Raw genomic sequence first — 18,856 nt, 5'->3', positions numbered from 1 at the left:
TATATTCCTATTACCATTTTTCTATTTGTTTGTGTTTGTTATTGTAGGTCTTTTCCTTCTCTTGTGTTTCCTGCCTAGAGAATTTCCTTTAGCATTTGTTGAAGTGCTGGTTTGGTTGTGCTGAATTGTCTTAGGTTTTGCTTGTCTGTAAAGGTTTTAATTTCTCCGTCAAATCTGATTGAGATCCTTGCTGGATAGAGTAATCTTGGTTGTAGGTTTTTCCCTTTCATCACTTTAAATATGTCCTGCCACTCCCTTCTGGCTTGCAGAGGTTCTCCAGAAAGATCAGCTGTTAACCTTATGGGGATTCCCTTGTATGTTATTTGTTGTTTTTCCCTTGCTGCTTTTAATATTTTTTCTTTGTATTTAATTTTTGATAGTTTGATTAATATGTGCCTTGGCGTTGGTCTGTAATTTTGGTCTGTAAATCTCCTTGGATTTATCCTGTATGGGAACTCTGTGCTTTTGGACTTGATTAACTATTTCCTTACCCATATTAGGGAAGTTTTCAACTATAATCTCTTCAAATATTTTCTCAGTCCCTTTCGTTTTCGCTTCTTCTTCTGGGACCCCTATAATTCGAATGCTGGTGCGTTTAATGTTGTCCCAGAGGCCTCTGAGACTGTCCTCAGTTCTTTTCATTCTTTTTTGTTTATTCTGCTCTGAAGTAGTTATTTCCACTATTTTATCTTCCAGGTCACTTATCCATTCTTCTGCCTCAGTTATTCTGTTATTGTTCCCTTCTAGAGAATTTTTAATTTCATTTATTGTGTTGTTTATGATGGTTTGTTTGCTCTTTAGTTCTTCTAGGTCCTTGTTAAATGTTTCTTGTATTTTCTCCATTCTATTTCCAAGAGTTTGGATCATCTTTACTATCATTATTCTGAATTCTTTTTCAGGCAGACTGCCTATTTTCTCTTCATTTGTTAGGTCTGGTGGGTTTTTACCTTGCTCCTTCATCTGCTGTGTGTTTCTTTGTCTTCTCATTTTGCTTAACTTACTGTGTTTGGGGTCTCCTTTTTTCAGGCTGCAGGTTCTTAGTTCCCGTTGTTTTTGGTGTCTGTCCCCAGTGGCTAAGGTTGGTTCAGTGGGTTGTGTAGCCTTCCTGGTGGAGGCGACTAGTGCCTGTATTCTGGTGGATGAGGCTGGATCTTATCTTTCTGGTGGGCAGGTCCACGTCTGCTGGTGTGTTTTGGGGTGTCTGTGACCTTATTATGATTTTAGGCAGCCTCTCTGCTAATGGGTGGGGTTGTGTTCCTGTCTTGCTAGTTGTTTGGCATAGCATGTCCAGCACTGTATCTTGCTGGTCGTTGAGTGGAGCTGGTCTTGGCCTTGAGATGGAGATCTCTGGGAGATTTTCGCCATTCGGTATTACGTGGGGCTGGGAGGTCTGTTGTGGACCAGTGTCCTGAATTTGGCTCTCCCACCTCAGAGGCACAGCCCTGATGCCTGGCTGGAGCACCAAGAGCCTGTCATCCCCACGGCTCAGAATAAAAGGGAGAAAGAAAGAAAGAGAGAGAGAGAGAGAGAGAGGAAGGAAGGAAAGAAAGAAAGAAAGAAAAGAGAAAGAAAGGAGGGAGGGAGGAAGGAAGAAAGAAAAAGAAAAAGATAAAATTAAAAAGTTATTAAAATAAAAAACAAAAAATTATTATTAAAATTTTTTTAAGTAGTTAAAAACAGAAAGAATGAAGAGAACAACCAAACCAAAAAACAAATCTCCTAATGATAACAAGCACTGAAAACCATACTGAAAAAACAGAAAAAAACCAGACAGAACCCTTGGACAAGTGCTAAAAGCAAAGCTGTACAGACAAAACCACACACAGAAGCATACACATACGTACAGAAAGAGAAAAAGGGGGGGAAATATATATCATTGCCCCCAAAGTCCACCTCCTCAATTTGGAATGGTTTGTTGTCTATTCAGATATTCCAGAGATGCAGGGTACAATAAGTTGACTGTGGAGATTTAATCCGCTGCTCCTGAGGCTGCTGGGAGAGATTTCCTTTTCTCTTCTTTGTTCGCACAGCTCCCGGGGTTCAGCTTTAGATTTGGCCCCGCCTCTGCATGTAGGTCGCCTGAGGGCGTCTGTTCTTCACTCAGACAGGACGGGGTTAAAGGAGCAGCTGTTTTGGGGTCTCTGGCTCACTCAGGCCGGGGTGGGGGGGAGGGAGGAGTATGGAGTGCCGGGTGAGCCTGCGGCGGCAGAGGCCAGCATGATGTTGCACCAGTCTGAGGCGCACCGTGCGTTCTCCCGGGGGAGTTGTCCCTGCATCCCGGGACCCTGGCAGTGGCGGGCTGCACAGCCTCCCAGGAGGGGAGGTGTGGATAGTGACCTGTGCCTGCACACAGGCTTCTTGGTGGCTACAGCAGCAGCCTTAGCGTCTCATGCCCGTCTCTGGGGTCCGCGCTGATAGCCACGGCTCGCGCCCGTCTGTGGAGCTCCTTTAAGCAGCGCTCTTAATCCCCAGTCCTCGCGCACCAGGAAACAGAGGCAAGAAAAAGTCTCTTGCCTCTTCTGCAGTTCCAGACCTTTTCCCAGACTCCCTCCTGGCTAGCCGTGGCACACTAGCCCCCTTCAGGCTGTGTTCACGCGGCGAACCCCAGTCCTCTCCCTGGGATCCGACCGAAGCCGGAGCCTCAGCTCCCAGCCCCCGCCCACCCTGGCGGGTGAGCAGCCAAGCCTCTCGGGCTGGTGAGTGCTGACCGGCACCGATCCTCTGTGCGGGAATCTCTCCGCTTTGCCCTCTGCACCCCTATTGCTGCGCTCTCCTCCTTGGCTCCGAAGCTTTCCCCCTCCGCCACCCTCAGTCTTCGCCCATGAAGGGGCTTGTAAGCCTAGTGTGTGGAAACCTTTCCTCCTTCACAGCTCCCTCCCAGAGGTGCAGGTCCTGTCCCTATTCTTTTGTCTCTGTTTTTTTTTTTTTTCTTTTGCCCTACCCAGGTACTTGGGGAGTTTCTTGCCTTTTGGGAGGTCTGAGGTCTTCTACCAGTGTTCAGTAGGTGTTCTGTAGGAATTGTTCCACATGTAGATGTATTTCTGATGTATTTGTGGAGTGGAAGGTAATCTCCATGTCTTACTCGTCTGCCTTCTTGAAGCCTCTCTCAGCTTTCTTTTATACTTCATGCTTTTTGTGTCTTATTTGAGAAATCTTAGCCTAACCCAAGATTTTATCTCATATTTTTTATAGTTTTAGCTCTTCAGTCAGTGATCCACTTTGAATTAATTTTTGTATATGGTATTAGGGTGGGGTTGAGTTGGGGTTTTTTGTTTGTTTGCCTATGCCTGTATGCTTGTCCCAGCACTATTTGTTGAAAAGATTATCCTTTTCCCATTGAATTGCCTTTGTACCTTTGTCAGAAATTGATCATGGATGTGTGGGTTTATGGCATCTATTCTTTCCAGTGATTGATTTGTCTACCTTTATGTCATTATTTTACTGTCTTAATGATTACTATAGCTTTGTAATAAGTCTTGAAATTGCATGGTGTAAGCCCTTCAACTTTGTTCTTTATAGCTGTTCTGGCTATTTCAGGTCCTTTGCATTTCAGTATAAGTTTTAGAATCAGCTTGTCACTTTCTTCGAGGAAAGCTGCTGGGACTTTGATTGGAATTACATTAGCTCTATGGATCATTTTGGAGAGAATTGACATCTTAGCAGCATTGAGTCTTCATATCCATGGACATGGCATATATCTCTCCATTTATTTAAGCCTTGAATTTCTCTCAGCAATGTTTTGTAGCTTTTGTATATTGACCTTGTAGCCTGCAGCCTTGCTACACTCACTTATTAGGTCTAGTAACTTTTTTGTAGATTTCTTAGAATTTTCTATATACATGGTCATGTTGTCAGCAAATAAAGACTGATGTACTTCTTCCTTTACAATCTCTATTCCTTTTATTTCTTTTTCTTTTTCTTTCCAGTACAAAGTTAAATAGAAATAGTGAGATTAGACATCCTTAACTTGTTTCTGGTGTTGGGGTGAAATTATTCAGTATTTGACCAATAAGTTTGATGTTAGCTATATGTTTCTTATATATATACTTTATCAGATTGAGGAAGTTTCCTTTTATTCCTGATTTGCTGAGGTTTTATGAGAGGTTTTTGTCATGTGATTTTTTGTATCTATTGAAATGATAATATGGTTTTCTTTTTTAGTGAATTCCATTGGTTGGTTTTCTAATGTTAAACCAACCTTACATTCGTGGGCTAAAACCCACTTGGTTATGATGCGTTGCTTTTTTATATATTGTTAAGTTTGATATACTAAAATTTTGTCAAGAATTTTTATATCTCTGTTTATGAGGGTTATTGGTTTATAGTTGTTTTTTTTTTTTTTTTTGTCTTTTGTTTTCCGTGTAAGAGCTTGATCTTGTCTGGCTTTGGTATCAGGTTAATGCTGGCCTCACAATGAACTAGGAAGTATTTCTTCCTCTTTGGTTTTCTGGAAGAGTTTGTGTAGAATTGGTATTATTTCTTCCTTAATAATTGATGACATTTACAAGCGAAGCCACCTGGGCATAGAGCTTTCTTTGTAGGAAGTTTTAAACTACAAATTCAATTTCATTGATAGATATAGGACTATTTGGGTATCTGTTTCTTCTTTATTGAGCTTTAGTAGGTTGTGTCTTTCCAGGGATTTGTCCATTTTACCTGAAGTGTCAAAGATGTAAAGTTGTTCATTGTATTTATTATTCCTTCAATGACGGTGGTATCTGTAGGGATGGCCCTTTTTCCAGTCCTGTAACTGGTAATTTGTGGCTTTTTTTCCCCTGACAGTCTGACTAGAGGCTTATCAAGTTTATTGACTTTTTAAAAACCCAGCTTTGGGTTTCATTGATTTTTCTTTTGTTTCCTAAGTTATTGGTTGATTTCTGTCCTTTTTCCTTCTGCATGGTTTGAGTTTAATTTTTTTCATATGGGGTACTTTTTAATTTAAGATGGAAATTTAGTTATTAATTTGAGACTTTCTTTTCTAATGTAGGCATTTAGTTCTATCCTTTCTCTGTAAGTGCTGCTTTAGTTCCATTCCACAATTTTTTTTAGCTGCAAGGGGAACTGGTAAATAGAATTTTTTAGTGGGACATATTTCATTTATAGACATAATTAGGATTCTGTAAGTAAGGATTCAGAGGAGAAAGAATGTTGGGTAGGAAGCCAGCAGTGTCTACCATGGCAGCAATCTTTAAAAATCAAGCTACACGTTATGCAATATCATTATTATAAACCTGCAGTTCACCTAAGCCATTGCAGGTCACATGGGCACATCTACTTGCTTTTTGTTTTTGTTTTTTTTGGTGGTAAATTAGCCTTAAGTTTCTTTAAAATTTAAAAAAGTTTTTTTGCTATATGATTGGCAGATAGGGAAAGCCAAATTGAGGGTCCTTTAGTTTTTTGTTAGCAACCTAAACTTTTTATGGTGGAAAATTTTTAAGTACAAGGAATTTATTGAGCTTCTGTGTATCCATTAACTGATTTCAATAATTAACAACATGTGGCCAGTCTTATTACAGTTATACCCCATCCTTTGTGCATTATTTTGAATCAAATCTCAGAATTCATTGTTTCATTCATTAAATACTTTGGCATGTATCTTTAAAAGATAAAGGTTCTTTTTATTTTTAAAAAACAGTCATAGTACCATTAACATAACCTCTAAAAATTAACAGTAGTTCCTTTATATTATAAGGTATCCAGTGTTCAATTTTTGGCTATCATAAAAAATTTTTTTTGTATAATTTGTTTTGAGTTAGGATCTAAATAAGTTCCATTCAAGCAATTCATATTTTGTGACTCAATAAGTTTAGTGAAACCTGTGACATTAGAACTTTTCCAAGGCAAAAGCTATTGAAAATTGTTTTTCATGATCACAGTGAAAACCTTCATTGAAATTAAGCTTGGGAAAATATAGTTGTTTTTTCATATTTTTTTTGCGGTGTTTTGTTTTGAATGTTAAAGATCTGACTGTTAGATTTTTTGAAAAATGATCATTACTGAGTTATTGATTGATTGATACCCTTCTGTGCGCCAAAGCAGGGCTAGTTGAAGTATACAATGGTAAGCAAGATAGACATCTTTCTCTGTGTTTAGTCATTTTAAATACTGATGTTTTGGTTTTATATTTGAAATCTTAATTCATGTCTTGTTCTGGGCAAGGAATAAATTGTTTTCTTGATTCCTCTCCCCTACCACCAAATCTTGTGCTTGCAATCATTGTGCCAGATGGTATGACAGTTTTTATTTTTGTTTTTAAAATTCCATTCCAACTTGGCTGTGTAAGACAAAGTTGTTGCCCTCAAATAGCTTAAAATTTAATAGAAGAGATACATCCAGCAGAAAATAATAATGGCAAGCTGTTACATTTCCTGTGCCCTATTTGACTTGATTATTTTTTGGTTTAACTGTTTTCTTTTTCTTTCTACCCATGTTTTATGACTGCATCTTGCAGGAGAGTCTTATAGATGCAAGTGAAGACAGCCAGCTAGAAGCTGCCATCAGAGCCTCCTTGCAGGAGACACATTTTGATTCCACACAGACAAAACAGGATAGCCGCTCAGATGAAGAATCTGAATCTGAACTTTTTTCTGGCAGTGAGGAGTTCATATCCGTTTGTGGCTCTGATGAGGAGGAGGAGATAGAGAATCTTGCCAAGTCTAGAAAGTCTCCCCACAAAGATTTGGGGCATAGAAAAGAGGAGAACAGAAGGTCACTGACTGAGCCCCCTGCCAGAACTGAGCCTGGAACAGCCACAAACCACCAAGGATTGCCAGCGATGGATTCAGAAATATTGGAGATGTCACCTGAAAAATCAGATGGAATAGTGGAGGGCATTGATGTAAATGGTGGGTTACATTTTATATTTCCTTTACTTAATACTTGAATATTACTGAAGGGATTTGTTTATTTGTTTAAATTAGTCTTCTATCTTAAGCAGCTATATCTCTCTATATATTTTTTAACCCTTCCTTTAGGACCAAAAGCACAGCTGATGTTGCGGTATCCAGATGGAAAAAGGGAACAAATCACTCTTCCAGAGCAAGCTAAACTACTAGTAAGTATATCTAATTGGAAGCATTTACTCGAAGCAGAAAAACTAATTGGCATAATTAGCTTGATGATTCTTTGAAATATGTGTTAGGTCTGACCTCTAACTGGAAACTTCACTGTGGTGAATCTTAATTCCAACTGCTTTATTTCCTTCCCAAATTATCTTGGGCAACTCACATAGTCCATTGTAGCCAAGGCATTTCTGTTCCATGGCTGCATGTAATAGAAACCCAACTGAAATTATTACCTGGAAAAGGGGAGTGGGGTTATTTGAAGACTGTAGAGGGGCCTCCTGGGTTTCCTAGTAGCTGGAACTGCAAAGTAGTTAAGAACCAAGACTATTTTCCTGTGTGTTTCTCTTGTGGGGCCTGTTGGGTTTTCCCCTTGTGATTCTCTACTTCATACCATTCTTCTCTCTGTATTCTGGTGGCTTTTGTTTGCAAAACAGCTTGTACATAGTCTGTCATACCGGTGCTTTGAGGGCCTTTTCCTCCAGAGTCCACAGCTGATGGGCCCTCCCTCCATATTTTTCAACTTCTAGAAAAGAGAATGAGTCTGACTTGCTTAGATTAGCCTATGAATGGATCCTCCTTGAGTCAGGTGTTCATACCTGGCCATTTGCTGTGGCTAAAAATAATTAGAATCTTGAAGACTGTGACTTGAATGCAAGTAGGCTCTGGCCTCTGGTGCTAATATCCAGACTGTCTCCCTAGTCTAGTAATTGGAAAGGAATGGGAGATGAGACAATGAATACAACAAGTATAGACCACTTTTTTGAGAAGGTTGGTTGTGAAGCTAGAGTGGGGAGTGAGCAGTAATCAGAGGGGAAAAGATGATCGAAGGAGAGACTGAGCATGTTTAAGTCTTATGGGAGGTATCTGCAGAGAAGATGTTGAAGATACCTGTAAAAGAGTGGTATTCCGTGGTGGCACAGTTTCTGAGATGACAAGAAGGGATTCAATGCACAGGTGACAAGATAGGATGAACGACATATCTTCCATGATAAATAGAAAGAAGGAAAACGGATAAAATGTTTAAAAATTAGGACAATAGTTTTTTTGTTTTTTTTTAAGGGAACTTTATTTTTATTTATTTATTTATTTATGGCTGCTTTGGGTCTTCATTGCTGCACAGGCTTTCTCTAGTTGTGGTGAGCGGGGGCTACTCTTCATTGTGGTGCGTGGGCTTCTCATTGTGATGGATTCTCTTGTTGCGGAGCACGGGCTCTAGGCACATGGCTTCAGTTGTTGTGGCACAAGGGCTCAGTAGTTGTGGCTTGCAGGCTCTAGAGTACAGGCTCAGTAGTTGTGGCACACAGGTTTAGTTGCTCCGCGGCATGTGGGATCTTCCTGGACCAGGGCTCGAACCCGTGTCCCCTGCATTGTCAGGCAGCTTCTTAACCACTGCACCACCAGGGAAGAAATTGGGTTTGTTTATTGGAGAGACAGTAATAACCCTGTATATTTCAGTATCACTTAATGGCTCTAAATTATTGGGTGCAGGTTTAGTATCTCCCCATCCAGAGGGTTATATTGGCCCTTCCATAAGAGTAAGCTTCAATTATCTGAAAGAATAACTTAAACTTTTATCTGATTTTAAAATGAATGTTATATTTTTAATTCTTCAATATGCTCTTTCTTTTTGTTTCCATCTAACAGCTTTGTCTTTCTGTTATTTTTCATAGGCTTTGGTGAAGCATGTCCAATCTAAAGGATATCCAAATGAACGTTTTGAACTTCTCACCAACTTTCCTCGAAGGAAACTCTCTCATCTGGACTATGATATTACATTACAGGAGGCAGGCCTTTGTCCTCAAGAGACTGTCTTTGTACAGGAAAGAAATTAACATCATGGCCTGACCTCTCTCAGCTTACCCCTTTTTTTCCCTTTTTCTGTGAGATACCATGTCACTGAGTATGTATTTTGGCTCATAGGACCATAGAGCCAAAGTTGGGCAAGCAAGTCACCTGCCTTCTCTTTTATTTCTTGTTCTCTCCTATAATCAGTCTCACATACCCCACCCCACCCCTCTTTTTTCTCTCTTCTCCCATTTTCTTCTTTTTCCTACTTTTCTCTCTTTCTTACCTAATCTGGTGACCAAATGGAAGTGTTAGGATAAGACCTCCTAGTACTGGCAGCAGGAAATGTATGTTCCAATAAGTGGTCTCTTACACAGCACTTTTTTGGGATCAAATGATAATGTTACTCCTCAGACTCCTTTGGTAAAGGAATGGCTAGATTCAGAATAAGAGCAGCCTCCTTTTTTTGTAAGCCCCATGTTTAGTAGGGAGAGGAAATTCTCTAACACATGTTTTGTTTTATTATTCATGTAGGAAATAATCGTGTAACAGTGTCCAGGGTTTTGTTTACATGGAAAAAGCGTCCTTTATAATTATTGCTCATCATATTTAAAATTTTTTTCAAAGGATTCCCATCTTCCCAGCTAGAATTGTTTCCATGATATGTGTTATTGACAGAAAGAATGTTAAACTAGGGTGAGTAGCATGGGGTGGCTTTCAATATCCTAGCCTGAGACAGCTTTCTTTATTACTCTATAAACTATCTTGATCCTGCTAGTCCTAGAATGGACATTTCGTGAGCATATTGTGGTGACTGGGATAGGAAGGTGCTTGCTGTTCTTGCCAGTGCAGCATAATAGTTCCTTTGGCCCTTCCATTGTTTGGGTCCACAAGTGATCTGTAGGAAGGCAGATGTTCAATAATCATGAGTACAGTGGCTTGTAGTTGTAACCACTATGGTTATTGATTGTCCTATGTACTTTAAGGCATACTTAATGTATGCCCCAGGGGAAAAAGAAAAGATGCAGCTGAGAGTTGCTAACCATGTTCCTTTGGTTAGAAATAATGATTCATTTTTTACCCTTGGTTGGAACAGTCTCTAAAAGGCTCTGGTGACTGAATGAGCCTAATTCCTCATGCTGTTTCTTGCAAAAGGTATCAAAACTGAAAACCTCTCTAAGTAGAAGACCTTTAAAATCAATTCATAAGACAACATTTAGTAAGGGAGGTGGGGAAGATTACCAGTAATCTTCAGATGTGGGTTTTTTCTGCCAACAAAAGCCACATTCAAATTATAGTTGATGAATGCTTTTTTCAGTATTATTTAGAAGAGGCCATCTTGAATCTATATAATATGATTTGACTTATCAGCTTCACATTATGCTCGATTCTTATTTTGAGCTTTAGAGTCCTCTGAAGGGGTAGTAGTAACTCTGGTGGCAAAAATCAGAACTTTAACTTGTTATAAAACCATAATACAGAATGAACGTATTTTGTCAATTGGGGTTTAGATTGACTGATTCTTCTGCTTGAGGAACATAAATTGCTATTGCTCAGAGACCTTTAGGTTCCCATCTACTTTAAGATCACTCTCTTCGCAACTAGGGGATTAAAAAAAAAAAAACATGCTTGTTTTTGCTAGTACACAATTAGCGAATACAGTTTCTAATGGTTGGACTTTGAGGGACCCTCTCTAAAGAATGAGTTATGTATCTCCTCAAGGAAATCATGGAAAATTCTGTTTATTCTTCAGTGAGTCCTATTGAATTAATGTTCTTACATTTTTTTCTAAGTCTGTGTAAGTGCTTATGTATAAGTATATAATTGTATAAATATTTATAAATATATTTATATAATTACAATTTCATTTATACCTTGAGTCAAAGTTCTCTCTTTAGATTGGTGACTGAGTAATACCACTTCGGTGTTTTTTTCATAGGCTCTCGAGGCTAACTAGCAGCTTCTGATTTAGTGAGGAGGCATGGTTTTCATGTTAATTCCTCAGTTGTATCTCTGAAATTGGATAATATACTTGCTATCTGAAGAAAAGAGCTATATACAAAGGTGCATTAGAGGGTAAAAAAATTGTTGGTTGTAGACAAGGTCAGAAATCTAGAAATTCAGGGAGGCACAGGGTAAGAAATGAGGTTATGCTCAGTGTTGGTGCTGTCATGGCACCTATCTCCACTCGGCAAAGTCACAGCTAAAGTCCAAATCTGTCAAAAATATGAAGTCAAGAATTTTCCCCATAGGATTCTGTTTCATTCTTTTACCTACTAGTTTCTTTTTATAAAACATATCTAGAGAACTTGAGACAACATGTTCGTTAATGATAAGATGTAGTTCTTTCTGATAAGCTCAGCCCTGGCATATCCATTTATGAGAAACCAAAGTGACTTTTTCAACTTCGATTACTGTGAGATGACCACATCAAAGTGATATAAGTAAGCATATCAAAGCGATAGGGCATGAGATACTGATCCAACTTAGATAAAACTGGAGTGTTTAGAGTACAAGATTAGAAGATTTTATTTTATTTTGAGGCAGGAGTGTAATTATCCTGGCCTTGATATAGAGGCCCATGGGGGAGGCATTATGGATTGTACCCAAGAAGAGTATGGATTGTGCTTTGTTCAAGAACTTAATCCACTTAGGTAGTATGTCTTATTTCTTCTGCAAATTCCTTAGCTCTTTGGAGGAGAGGTTTTATTGAATAGATAAAATGAAGTTAGTAAGATAGGTAAAAATAGTCATTCCTTGTAGGTATTGGAAACAGCTTGAGAGAGATCTTAAAAGGTAAGGAGGAAAAGAACAAGATAGACTTTGAGAGTAAATGACAGGAGACAAATATAAAGAGATGAAATGAAAACTAGCAGGGGAAAGGTAACAGGAAGTCTTTTGAATTTGATTTAGGAAGGAACCAGAGAAGAGAACAGCTAAATGAGGGAAGAACAGGGAACTAATTTTGAGTAACTAATGTGCGAAGTACTTTATGTGCATTTTCTCCTTTAATCTCCCTAAGAACTCTACCAAATGGATATTTCCCCCATTTTATAGATAAGGAAGAAAATTGAAGTGCAGAGAACTTGTTCAGGATGTCACAGCTAGTAAGTAAGTGGCAAAATCAAAATTGGCATTCATGCTTTTCACTCCCATGCTGTAGTCTCCTGCAATAGGAATCAATTTGCTCAAAAGGTTATCTTCGCATTGTTTGGCTCTGTAAGTTATCATTTGATTTTTTTCCTTAAAGCTTGTGAGATTTGTGCTATGCCTATAAAGTCTTATTTACACTGTTATTTTGAGGGGCAGATTACTGATTGCTTTTTTAAAATGATACAGTGATGAAAATGTAAGAGGAAAATAACTATGGCATTATTTGCCAAGAAAAAATGGAAAGGATAAAAAAGAATTTTATCAAATTTTTAACCATTTCTCAGAAAAGATACAATTATCTTTTCTATATCCCATCTGTATTAGATTATTGAAACTTCTATGTGTATATTTTTAAATCTCCTATAAAATTCTACTTCCTTGATTCTATAAGTTAACAATTATTTGAGTCCTTAATCAAAGTTGGAAAAATCTTGAAATCCAAGATCTGGTTCCTGCCTGTTTTATCCAGTTGGAGAGACACACTACACTTGAGATAATAGGAGAATATGTAAATGCTTACCTTTTTGAGACTGAACCATAATTACAATAGAAGTTTAGAAAGGGTAAAGAATAGTGTAGGCTTTAGTTAGGAAAATAAAACTGGAAAGTGGCAAACACTGTGGCTCAGATTTTCTTTTGACTTACCTGTATTCTTTAGTTCCACCTTTTGTAACTACTAGATTTAGGGCATGATGTTTTAACAGTAAGGCATAACTAGTACCCAAGTAGGAAAGAATTATTGATTCCAGGATTAAAGATTTTAGCTAGCAGGGATCTCACTTGGATACTTAGGAAAATACCAGAGGGAGCCACTTGCTACTGAAAAGTGAAGGAAAGATTTAATTTCTATACCCAGGTACAAATTAAATGTATAGTACAATATATTATATATGATATGCAGAAAGGGCACTATATGTAGGCAATAAGTGTACTTGGGTAACAGCTCTGCTTCTAATTAACAGAGAACTGGACTAGATCAATAGTTCTTAGTCTGTTCAAGTAAAAGGGCTTGTAATTTTAAAATTCAGCAGTGGTGGGGAGTTGTGGGGTTAAGTATAAATATCATTAATTCCATAAGTGGAGAAAATGTAAATGTGCATATGGAATTGCAGACCTTTTGCAGAAACTCTTGGAACCTACAGATTGTAGACCACTGAATTAGATTATCTCTGAATCCTTTCCACTCCAAAATTTAATGCTTTTAGTCTTTTCCTTTATTTTATATATTATCCCTAGAGTAATTAAAAGTATACTTGTTAATCAGTTCTTGCTTTTTTTTCCTGTGTCCAGGTTTCATTTGCCCAGTAACTTGCTCTACCCTACTGTGATGACTGTAATCTCCAGAAAGGAGAGTATAATAGTTACAGATCTAGTAATGATCTTTTAAACACAATTCATTACTTCTAAAACTTAATGCTGTGTTCCTAATCAGTGTTGAGTATGACTAAAATGTAATGAGAACCAAATATTTCACTGACACCAGAGTTAAATTTTATTTTGTATGTGTACTTAAACAAAGCACTTTACTGGCTGAGCAATTGTTAGGAAATTGATTTGTGTAAGCTGTAGAAGTCACACTTGGTTTTGACAGAAACAAGTGTTTCAAGATCCAATTAGGCCAACTTTTTAAAATATTTCTTATCCCATAGAGTGTATCTCCATGGTGTCATTCTCTCTCTGGCCCTCTTTCATTTGGAGCCAGAGAGAGAGAGTAAATAGTATTCAGTAGTACTACTCAATAGTAAATCATGGGATGGGGGTTGATGAATAAGTAATGTCTTGTGTAAAACTAAATGAGAGTAAGAAGAACCCACCCTTCTGGTGAACATGGCAGTTTTCCAGTAGGACCACTTAAAGACAGCTGTGTACTATGAATATTCAACTTCATTGATTTGCCTTGCTTAGCATTTTAGTTACTGCCTCACCATGCAGTTTAGTATTGCACTGTACACATTTTAGAATGGTGGTAAGAATGTTCTTTAGTACTGAAAATAACCAACAGAGAACACCAAGCCTGACATTGATTTCTCCTGACATGTAGAAATTTGGTATTTCAGTGATGGCTATTTTGGTCTTTGATTCACCTATGTATCAATCCTGCTAGAGAGACAGCTTAGAATCTAGCTTTTTTCAGTAGAGATTATGATGACCTTGGTAGTTTTCCCATGAAGTGATCTCGTGGTTAAATTATTGGATATAATGAGACCCTTAAATTAGAAAATCTTTTAATATAATTTTCTATTTTATTTTTCTATTCTCTTCTTGATTTTTGACATCTTTTCTCAGAAAATGTCTTGATTTTTAATGAAAATTGGCTGTGTTTAAGAAATTCCATTTCTAAATTTTAATATGTAACATTTTTCATTTTTCATAAATTAATAGACAAGGAAAGAATTTGAGGCAAACATCATTTTTATAACTCATTTTCTCTCTACCTAAGAATCCTTATTCCAAATATAGAATAGCTAGCTCCATGATACCCCTCCGCCTTTTTTGGCCTATGGAATGCAGTTGTATTGCTTAGAATCTCAGTCATTCTCATAAACATGATAGTGTTTGGTACAGGCCTTGCTTTGACATATGATCTCAAAGTAGAGTTGAGCAATCTAATATGAACTACTTTAATAAAACATAATTTAGCATTTCTGTATTTTCAAAAGATAACCAGATTTATTTGTAGGATTAGAGATACAAATACCGATGGTAGTATTTTGCCTAAGAACAATCAAATATTAATCTATAAATATGGAAAGCTGCCTTGTTGTATTTAATTCTCTTGCAACAAACAGCAAATTTTTGTTGTTTGCCTAATAGTATTTCCTCTACAGAGATCAAAATGCCCTAAGATTTTATATCCCTTATAAGGTCACTTGGGTTTACAAATTGGAAGAATAAGCTGGACTTAACATAAGAAAAATTTTACCTCCATTAAAAGAAGTTGTTAATCTAACTGGGCCACCATGAATCACTCATTTATTAGACATGGTAAATAAAATGGGAAACATTTCAAATAATTAGATAAATTCTGACCTGGAATTGAATTCTCCCTTCCTTAAAATCTTTTCTATTTGCTTTTTTCATAAACTCAATATGGGCATCTTATCTGATAAGGGAGAAATTCTTGATATGGAGCCATTCCCTGCCATTGTGCTTTTTTCCCCCTCTGTCAAGGTCACTGACTTTAAGTACATGTCACCAGGATATATTTCAAGTTAATGGCATTGGAATGTTGATGCTCAGTTGGATATCTTTCTGTTTTCAACAAAATGGCTTTATAGTATGCTTTTCTCAAAGCTTCTGTGTTCTTAATAATGGAAAATATCAATAAATGGTGTGATTCAAAATATAAATAGGTTTTTGACACTGATAATCAGATGCTCTTAACAGTAGCTTTTTGATAATTCATTGCCCTGTAAGTTAAACCTCATGTGGAGTGACCATTGCCACCAGAAAATCCCCTCTTACATGCTAATTAGAATGAAAGGAGTATGTGACCTCCACTTTTCAGTTAATGAGTAGGAAGTTTGTAGGGGCTGTTTATCTTACCTGTTGGGGGACTTGGGCCTTGTTACTTTCCTCGGTTTGTCACTTCGGTTTGGAAAGGGTATTTAAAACTTGCTGGGAAACAGACAGTAAAGCTATGAGATAATCCTCTAGTCTTAAATGTAGAGAAATGAGTACCAGTTGATGCTACCACAATACTTAGACTTTGAGGGGCTTCCAGCCAAGCTTTGGCATGAATTTTAGACACAATTTTATTCACTCTTAAGAATCTTTCTTTCTAGAATGGTTTTCCCTTTGATTGTTAACAACTTCTAAGCATCTGGTGTCTTTTTTTTTTTAACCCTTTAAGAAACAAAGTAGGTATTGATTGTTCCATGGAAACACTCAGGAGTGTTTGTAGGCTTCTGTGCATGCTTTGTATGAATTTAGTTTGAACAATGTGTTCTGAATCATCTGGGATGTCCAATTCTGGCATGTCTTCACTAACTGTGTTTTTTAAACATTTTCCATGTCATTTTCCAAACCTCACTTCCCATCTTATTCAGAGAAGTTTAACCAAGGAATGAAATTTGGGGATAGGGATGGGGGTGGGTTGGGGGCTTGAGTGAAGTCAACTTAGGGTATTTGCTTTAGTGTTCTCAAGCAGTTTCTCACAGTGTTTAGAAATTCCCTGGGATGTTTGTGTACTCACCTTATTCTGGATAAAGTGGTGGTCTTAGTGAGATTTGCATTCTTAATGCAGGACAGGCTCTAAATTTAATCTGTAGTGTAACTTTGCTATTGAATCCAAGAAGATAATGGACAGAGACAGTGCTTCTATTGTAATGTTTCTGGCAAGTGTTCCCTAAAATGCACATATGTATAGTTCTCAGTTTTCTGGGCTTTAATCCCGTGGTGCTAGGAGATATCATTTATTTCTGCAGTTCTTCTCAAGAGTGGGAAGAAGGCTTTGGGCCGTGTGAGAAAGGGGCAACTGGATCATCCACTAAATTTTTTTGTTCAAGACACACTAGAGACCCTCCTGTATTTCTAGTAAGTGATAATAAAGGTGCTAGGGAAAGCCTTAAATCTGAAGACATATGGAGGCCGTAGAAAATCTAAACTTGTAGGAGGAGAAAAACAAGCCGTTAGATAAAGCAGAGCTGTAACTGCTGGCTAAGACTCAATGGAACTTCCACTTGCTCTAAAGCCAGGGAAATCTTAGATAACTGGGTGTGATATATCTATAGATACACATAGTCTATAGGTAAATAATTTCTAAAATGAGGATCTTTCTCTCAGTTGGTGATCCTCTGGTTTTGGCTGTACCAAATTGTGAATATTCTTGCTGTGTTGTACCCAGTTGCTTTATATTGATATTGCAACTTGAATTGGGGAGGGGGGCGGTGGGACATTTGGGGTTGGGGAGGGAGGGAAGTCTTTTGAAGACATCAGCTCACTGTGCTGAGAGAGGGACCAAACTCAAGGAAACCTCTGATCTATAAATTCAACTGCTGCATTTTTTTATAAATACATGTAAATGTCCTGTTGTAATATTTGATCTTGGAAATAAAATCAAAAACTTTTCAGTATTAGTTTTCTTGCATTATTGTTTTTGTGAGGTAAGACTCTGGATACTACTTTTGTTAATACAATTCAGGTTTGCTTGCTTTCATATTCTCATGTTTAGCACACTGTAGTATTTATTGAAAAAGGTTAGTTCATAGTCCGGTTGTCAAGGGTAAATGTTTGTTAGCTTCTTCTCTGCTCTTAGTTAACATGTTGAACGTTCATGATAAATGCTCTATAAATGTTGGTTGAACTATTCATGAAATCACTGGGTTAGCTAGCCTTGTAAGGAAAGTAAGATTCTGTATTTGACATATTGGCAGTTCAAGCAGTGTCTAGTCTTTCAGATCAGCAGTGACTAATGACTAAGGACTCAGCTTAAACAAGTGAAGGAAAAAAAGTAATTACTAAATTAATGGGAGAAAAACCAGGAGTTATGAGAGACCATGATGAGCAAAACAGACACAGCCCCTGCCCTCAAAGAACTTTCTTTTTAGTTAGGAATACAGATAGTAAACAAATAAAAAAATATAGATTTGATTCAAACACTATGAACAAAACTGGAAAAGGAGCCAGTAGAGAATTCTGCTTTAAATAGGATGTTGGGGAGTTAACATTTAGACTGACACCTGAAGGATGAAAAGAAGGTGTCCCATACTAAGAGTAGGAGGAAAACTTCCAAGGAGAACAACAAATGCAGAGGCTGTGGAGCAGGAAAGTTTTTGATGTATCCGAGGTATTGAGAGAAGGCCAACGTGTCTTGCATGTAGTGAGCAAAGGGAGTGGCATAAAATGTGTAAAAGCCAGATCATACAACACCTTATTAGGCCCAGTAAGGAGTTCATATAGTGTTCATATAGAGTATAACAAGAAGCCATTATTGTGTGGAGGGTGGATTGCAAAAGAGCAAGAGTAGAGACTATTGCAATGATCAGGGTACAAAACGGAAATTGCCTGGACCAGCGTCATGGCAATGGAACTGGGAAGTAGTATACAGATTAGAGATGCATTTTAAGGTAGAAATTTAAAGACTTAACTGTTGGATTAGATGTGGGGCAATGAGGGAAGGAGAAATCAAGAATGACTCAAGTTTCATGCAATGAATAGGTATTAGTGTCATTCCTGAGGCAGGAATGGGGGATCAAGCAGATTTGGTGGGATAGAAATCATTTTGGATGTGTTAATTGCAGCACTTCCAAGTGCAGGTGTAGTATAGTAAGTTGGACACGTGATTCTGAAGCTAGGAAGAGAGGTGAACTGGACTTAGAGATTTGAGAAATCATCAGCGCTGTAGATGGAGTTCATTGCCATGAGAAAGAATGAGGTCACTCAGAAGAAAGTTAAAGAAGAGGGCCCAGAACCCAGGCCTGGAGATCACCAACAGGAAGAGGCCCCGTCTAGGAGGTGAGGCCAGTGAGGGAGAAGAAACACCAGAGTGGGTTGTCAAGGGAGCCAAGAGTGAGAATGTTCAAAAAGCATCTAGTGGCCAACTCTCTAATTCTTCCTAGGGGCCAAGTGTTCATTAGACACAAGAAATCGTGGAGACCAAGAACAGTTTCAATGTGATGTTGGAGATGGAAGCCTAACTTGAGTGGGTTGAAGTTCGTAATATTTTTATACTGATGAAGAAAAAAGGAAAAAATCCCAAACTTCCTCTTCAGTGGACTGGTATAAATGGCAACTCTTTCAACATCACTTATCTTCCTTTTTTTCTCTCTCCAATTGAGGAAAATGTGCACTCTTGTTTAGTCAGCTGTCAGTCAAAGTTGAAGCCCACCCACGAGGAAGCTGATTAGTCTGTC

General features: G+C 37.9%; 1 protein-coding gene across 3 annotated transcripts in view; it reads left to right on the top strand.

The window, feature by feature from the left end:
- UBXN7 (UBX domain protein 7) overlaps positions 1 to 16,883 on the top strand; it is a 68,394-nt gene extending 51,511 nt beyond the window's left edge. For all 3 annotated transcript variants that reach the window (XM_060010865.1, XM_060010866.1, XM_060010867.1), the window contains exons 9-11: positions 6,452 to 6,845; positions 6,975 to 7,054; positions 8,735 to 16,883. In XM_060010865.1, the coding sequence (XP_059866848.1) occupies positions 6,452 to 6,845; positions 6,975 to 7,054; positions 8,735 to 8,896 (636 nt within the window). In that variant the 3' untranslated portion in view covers positions 8,897 to 16,883. The remainder of the gene's footprint in view (positions 1 to 6,451; positions 6,846 to 6,974; positions 7,055 to 8,734) is intronic.
- Positions 16,884 to 18,856: the final 1,973 nt, after the last annotated feature.

Source organism: Delphinus delphis, chromosome 4 (genome assembly GCF_949987515.2).
Source record: "Delphinus delphis chromosome 4, mDelDel1.2, whole genome shotgun sequence".
Lineage (NCBI taxonomy): Eukaryota > Metazoa > Chordata > Mammalia > Artiodactyla > Delphinidae > Delphinus > Delphinus delphis.
The sequence above is the reverse complement of the archived record's forward strand: the minus strand, read 5'-3'. Positions and strand labels throughout refer to the sequence as shown.